Source organism: Huiozyma naganishii, chromosome 4 (assembly GCF_000348985.1).
Source record: "Huiozyma naganishii CBS 8797 chromosome 4, complete genome".
NCBI lineage: Eukaryota > Fungi > Ascomycota > Saccharomycetes > Saccharomycetales > Saccharomycetaceae > Huiozyma > Huiozyma naganishii.
The window spans coordinates 624,095-630,644 of NC_035925.1; the positions used below are offsets into that span (position 1 = coordinate 624,095).

At 43.6% G+C, this 6,550-nt stretch overlaps 2 protein-coding genes across 2 annotated transcripts; one reads left to right on the forward strand and one right to left on the reverse strand.

The window, feature by feature from the left end:
- Nucleotides 1–100: 100 nt before the first annotated feature.
- On the forward strand, nt 101–985 carry COG7 (Golgi transport complex subunit COG7; the record flags this gene model as incomplete). Its single annotated transcript, XM_022607778.1, has 1 exon — nt 101–985. One exon carries the CDS (start codon nt 101–103, stop codon nt 983–985), a length of 885 nt encoding a protein of 294 aa, XP_022464340.1.
- A 156-nt stretch (nt 986–1,141) lies between these two features.
- PMC1 (calcium-transporting ATPase PMC1) lies at nt 1,142–4,630 on the reverse strand (the record flags this gene model as incomplete). The annotated part of the gene is made up of 1 exon (XM_022607779.1): nt 1,142–4,630. One exon carries the CDS (start codon nt 4,628–4,630, stop codon nt 1,142–1,144), a length of 3,489 nt encoding a protein of 1,162 aa, XP_022464341.1.
- Between the last annotated feature and the right edge of the window lie 1,920 nt (nt 4,631–6,550).

Sequence of the window (6,550 nt, forward strand, 5' to 3'; positions counted from 1 at the left end):
TTTTCTCTTTTTTCATTTTATTTACCTGCAAGTAAGTAATACAAGTGGCCTTCACAGAACAGACTGACGCTTGAAGGGGAGGTGGGAGCTGTATATCGCAATGTCACACAACAAAGATACCGAGTCGAATATAAAACGGCAAGATGAGCTGCTGGACATGTTTTTTGATGAAAACTTTGTGCCTCAAGCATTTGTAGACATACTGTTGTCTAGCACCAAGTCAGATGACTTCGGGCAATTGCGTACCATGTCGACATCGTTGTTAGCACGCTTGGACTTTTACACTAAAAGCTTAACTTCTAGGCTAGAAAATACTATATGGAATTTAGAGAAACTATCCGAAACGCTTCCGGGGACCTGGATCAACACTTCAGGTAAGGAGGAATCAAGATCCAAAGAAAATACTTTGAACAGTTTAGTAGGCGCAAAATCGAACTCACCGGCAGAATCGTATGGTGTTTCGAAACTAGAATACTATCTAGACACACTAGGTAGCTCAGTAAAAGCGTTGAAAACTGATTTGTCCAAAATTGAGAATGATTTGGATCAAATGAATGAGATATCACACGAAGGCGAGGCTGTATTAGGGAAGTTACGTGCGCTGGGGTTAGTAAAGGCAAGATTGGACAATGTTCTACATGTTTTCATGCGGCTGAAAAGTATTCTTATCATCTCGGAAGGTAACCCTGTAGAGGCCAGTATCAAGGATGCTCTTCCAAACGTTTCTTCAAGGGACTTCGAACTTTCTCTACAAACACTAGCGGAAGCAATAACGCAGTCGCTGAAAGAATCTTTAGAGAAGGAGAAGAATGATCAATTGAATAGAGAACTTTTGACGAAAATCGATAACTTTTCTGAACTGGAGCCGGTGTTTAAAGGGCTACAACCGTTTTACGACCTCTATTCAGAGTTTGCGAATACAATCGAACGTAACGCTCAAAGTTATCTCCGCCAAAAGGATATAGTTGGCGAGTTTGGGATATAGTCACCGCTGTGTTGTATCCCAGAGTTAGGACTTGCGCCCCCCCCCCCTCCACGAAGAACCTGACTCTAAATACATCACCTGAACGTATGCGTTCTAATATATAAATAAATATACGAAAAACCTTTATATATTACCACAGCTGCCAGTTCAGGAGGTTTAGAAATATGCGCTGGAACCTGAACTCGCATTATCTAACAATGCTTCCTCGTCATCGTCTTGTTTATGAGTTGATCTCAAAAACTCAAGACCTACGACGTATTTTAGTTTTAGGAATAACTTGGCAGGGAATATCCTGATTGCCCACTCATCTGGACATATCCTAATCAACACACCAACAGGGAGTGAAAGCAACCCGCACCCTACCGCGGTGACCCACATTTGTTTAGTTTGTGGGGCGATGGAAAAGGGAGTACCACCATAAAACATTATCAAGGTTTGGAATGCGCCGATAATGCCCATAATAACCAAAAAGTAATAGTTCCTGAACAAGTCCTGGAAAAAGTTTAAATTAGCTTGGCTGATTCTGTCTTTCCAGTAAGAGATACCGTCACATTCATCCAATTTTCTAGACACCAGTAAGGTAAAAAACTGAAGCCAGACAAAGGTATTGAAGGTCATCGCATTTAATTGCTGCTGTTGGTGGCCTGAAATTTCTGTTTCACCTGGGAAAAAAATAGCCTGTCCATGAAAGTGTAGAGTAAATGTTACAATCAACTGCAGTAAAGCCTGTCCCAATATCATCTTCCATGTCGAAGGTGTTATCAGCGGAGTCGCACGGCCTCTTGGCTTTCTCGTCATGATATTTGGATCAGGCTTATCAGTGGCCAAGGCCAAAGCCGCTAGAGTATCCATAATCAAATTAACCCACAATAGTTGAACTGCAGTCAACACAGAGGTCTCATCATCAGAGGCAACGGAGGAAACAAACGTTAGCGTAACAGCGGTGCAGTTAACGATCAACTGGAACTGGATAAACTTCTTGATGGAAATTGAAACACATCTACCCCATTTAATAGCGTTTACAATAGCGGAGAAATCATCAGTCATCAAAATAATATCAGAGGCCTCCCTTGCAACTTCGGTGCCCGAAATCCCCATGGAAAACCCAACATCCGCCAGTTTTAAGGCGGGCGCATCGTTCGTACCATCACCGGTCACAGCAACGACCTCTCCCATACCTTTTAAGGTTTCCACCAAAAGCCTCTTATCCTCCGGTGATGATCTCGCAAGTACTCTTAAATCCGGTAGAATGTTAACACGCTCATCGTGGGAAAGTTTGCGGAATTTAGGGCCCTCCATCGCGTGTTTCGGGTTTTCAAAAGTTTTTGGAGATAGTATGTTACAGTTTTTGGCAATAGCTCTGGCGGTCAGAATGTTATCACCTGTTACCATTCTTACCGTTACACCAGCATCCTGACATTGAAGAACAGAATTCCTCACATCTGGGCGTAAGGGATCCATGATACCAACAAACCCATCCAGCACCAGACCCGATTCTCCTTCCGCATCTGAAGGTAAGCTTTCAGAAAGAAGCGATTCAGGTTTAGCTTGTTCCGGATTCTCGTCCACAAACTGCTCCGGCGGCCAGGATTTTAACCCAGGAAAGTCTCTATGTGCTACGGAGATAGCTCTTAAAGCATTGTTTGCGAGTTTTTGAATTTCGTCGTTAACGGTCTTTCTCAAGGCATCGTCTAGTTTCTCACTGTATTTTCCGGAAGATTCGTCGACTTGAGAGTTTCTTTTACTCTGGCATTCATTGAAGATCATCTCCGCAGCACCTTTTGCAAAGAGTCGATACAACCCAGTGTCCTTGTATTTCACTACAACCCCAGACCATTTCCTAGAACTTTCGAAAGGAATAAGTTGAGCAATCTCCGCAACGTTAAAATTTTCTTCTGGGTGGTCACGCAAACTTTGGAGCTCCCCCCATTTCAGATCCATTGATTTTCTCGCCATATTTAATAGCGCAGTTTCAGTCTTGGACCCAATATACGGTTCTTCCCTCCCCTTCGAAACCCTCTCCATCAGGATTGAATTATCATCATCGTCTCCAGATGCAGAATCAACGTCATCTAATTGCGGTTCTGCATTGAATGGCGAATCCGTAGAGTTAGCACGGTAGTCCTTATTTTCAAAGGCGGTAGAGTTCAAAATCAGGTTTGCAAAGACGTCATCCCTCAATTCTGTGGAAACAAATTCTGCATCTTTGTGGAAAATCTCATGAGATGACGTGTCGACCTCTCTATCGCTGTCTGAACTATCATCGAATCTGCTGGAACCGAAAACCCCCTTAACTACAGACATTATGTTTTCCGTTAATGTCCCCGTTTTGTCCGAGCACACAGCAGTCGCGGAACCCATAGTTTCACACGCCCTTAGGACTCTAACCAGATTACCGTCCTTGGTCATCCTTGTGGTTGCAAAGGCTAACGCCAAAGTTACCGCCAAGGGCAAACCTTCAGGAACAGCGACAACAATCACGGTAACCGATGTGATGAAGATATTCATAAATTTGGTACCCTTTTCAGCTCGAGGCAAGTCGTGGAAACGCCCGTTAGGAAGGAGCACGTAAAGTAGGAATCTGATAAAGAGGACAGAAAACAGTATGATTGCGGCAACACAACCGTAGACAGATATGCTGTCTGCTAGCTGACTTAACCGTTCTTGTAAAGGTGTCGAATCTGTTTCCACTTTAAGCGACATCATGGTCCTGCCATAAATGGAGTTTGTGCCGACAGACGTTACCACGGCTTTCCCAAGACCGGAAAGCAATTTGGACCCCGAAATTAGCATGCAGTCGGGGACTTTGTCGCCGTCAGAATTGGCATACCCGATATCTAATGGTGTTCCACCATACTGGGAGGCAGCGTTGGTGCTGGTCATCTTGTCGAAAATCTCCAAGCATGATTTCAAGTCGTGCTTCTTGATGGTATCGGATTCCCCCGTGATTGAGGATTCGTCCGCTTCACATTCACCTCGTACGAGGATGGAGTCCGCTGGTATTACGTCACCTGTCTGCAGGGAGATAATGTCTCCGACAAGGATGTGGTGGATGGATATTAGAACCTCGTGCCCATTTCGGATGACTATAACCTGCCTGTTTTGCTTTTTTTTATTTAATTTGGTGAATTGCAACTCCTTCTGGTAGTCGTTCAAGGCACCCACGAAGACAACGACAACAACAGCCATCATAATAGCGATACCTTCGATCCAATCCACTTTCTTGATTGGGTTGCCCTCAGGGTCATACTCCACGGGCGTATAGAAATATTCGTACATCCCGAGGGCAAACGAAACGATAGCAGCAGCCGTTAGCAACAGCATCGTTTTGTCGTTAAAGGCTTCCCATATTAATTTCCCAAAACTCTTTGGTAGTCTCTCTGGGATCCTGTTATCCCCGTATTTCCTGTACCGATCCGTTGACCGATGGTTCTGTGTCCCCTCAGTCTCGTTTAGTGGTACTTTGATACCAGTCTCCAGATCGGTCTTCAAGTACTTGAACAGGTTCTCCTCTTTATTCTTGAACACTTTTTTGAATGCCAGTAGTGATTTCGGGTTATGCAGTTCGGCCAGCTGGTCAGTGTCCAATTTGAACGCACCTGCACCCTCTGTGAGTTCATGGTCGTTATGCTCCTCGTGTTCCATGGCTTGCAATTGTTATATTAGCCACTTCTTTTGGGGTTCAAGCAACGTACAGAAGCAATTATGTGGGGGGTGGATAATTGAAAATAGAATTCTGAGTCCTTCGCAAACAGTAACTGAGACTTAGTGGAAGCGAGTAAAGCGTCAAGAGGCGATCCGAAAGGGAGTATCGTTCTCTTATTTGAGTTCAAAATTGAATTACGCTTTTCTCAAGTCCCCCTTGCCAGAAATGAAAAATTATTCACTGTCAAGGAGAGAAGAGGGAATAAATAGGAAAGAGAAGTAACACAAGAGAAAGAGAGAGACAACTGGGTAGGCAAATCAAATAATCGAGAAATTTGAGAAGGAGGATAAGTTATTAATTAATATATACTACGCTTTATAAGACAACATGACAATGCACGTAACACGGATTATGTAGAAGTACGCTTAAAATCAAGGGTCTTGTTCGTTTTTCTTCCTTCCTTTCTTCTCTCCCTCTCGGATTCCGTAAAAGAGGACGAAGAACCACTCGCGCTTATAGGTGGGGGGGGTGCTTTAAGAGTATGCACCACACTAAGACAAGCGATTCAGCCTCGTTTCATCTTCCCCTCTTTTGCTCCGCTTCTCTCTGTCTTGCACGAGATGATGCTGTGACTATGAACACTCTGCGATAGTTTGCAGTCTACAAAGAGGGGTCCGGGATAAGGCAGAGTTCCGAAGGATCCAGACCCATCAGAAGAGCAAGAGCACCACTGTTTGTAGCCATGTAATTGGTCTGGTTCACTGCGGTCCGATTGATGGAAGAAGGGAGTGATACCCGAGCCATCTCTGCCCCTCTCTTTCTGCTGTAGTCTGTATCTCTTGTCAAAACCAGAATCCCTGTCAAATCAGAGTGGAAAAAAAAGAAAAAACGAGGCTGTGTAGGCGACCAGGAACGTGGTGATTTGTCTATTGCGTACAGTACCGTACAGTACTGGAACCGCGGAGGAGCGGGGAGTGTGTGTGTGGACGATAAATGGTACCCTTTTAAAAACCGCAACAGGCTGGACCCCACTCGTATGATTCCGTGCTGGTGTGTTGAAGGGTTTGCTTGGTCTCTTTCTTTCAAAAGCGATGAGCCAGCTAGAATAAAGTTTGTGGCTCAATAAGACACTCCAACCCAGTTACAACCGAGATTTATCTTTTTACTTGGTAAAACACACATCATCCTATTTCTTGCATTAGTAGCGTTCCATTTGGACCAATATATGTTTCTCATTTATTGCTTGACCATAAAATCTATTGGAAACCAAAAAATGGTAAAATTATGTCAGAACTATAAACAGGGAGTGAAGGTGTTAGCGTAAGCCACGGTTGTTGATGTGGACTAGGGTTAGATTAGCTAGTTATATAAGTTAGCTACTGTTAGTTATTATCTAAGTATATACTGTAGTCGACCCGTTGGTTGTACCTTGCGATGATTATTAGTTAATCAGTTATTCTTGGTTAATTCCCGTTGTATTCCTCGGTTCATATTCCGAGAAGCTTCAAGGCCTGAGATAATCCTGCATGGCCTGGTTATATATGCTTCGGAAGTATCTGTGGGGTGCACTTATTGAACACATCCCTTACCCGGGTTCACAGTGTTCCGTGCCGTTGTATAATTGGTGGCCAGCCAGCTATATTCGGGGACTCCCACAAATTATGCTAACAGAAGGAATAGGTATTTCGCTTATTTTGGTTCTGATTTAACTGGTATGACTACGTATACGGTGTAATTAAGAATAGCAAACAGTCCTTACCCACTTTAACTCTTACAACCAACTGCAAAAGCTAGAACAGCATCATTAATGTCATAAAACAATACAGTGTAGTGTAGCTCAAACCGTGTAAGTAAGAATAGCGCTTAGTACAAACATATATGTTTATTTTGTTATAGAAAGGAACAATCCGGAGTTGCGT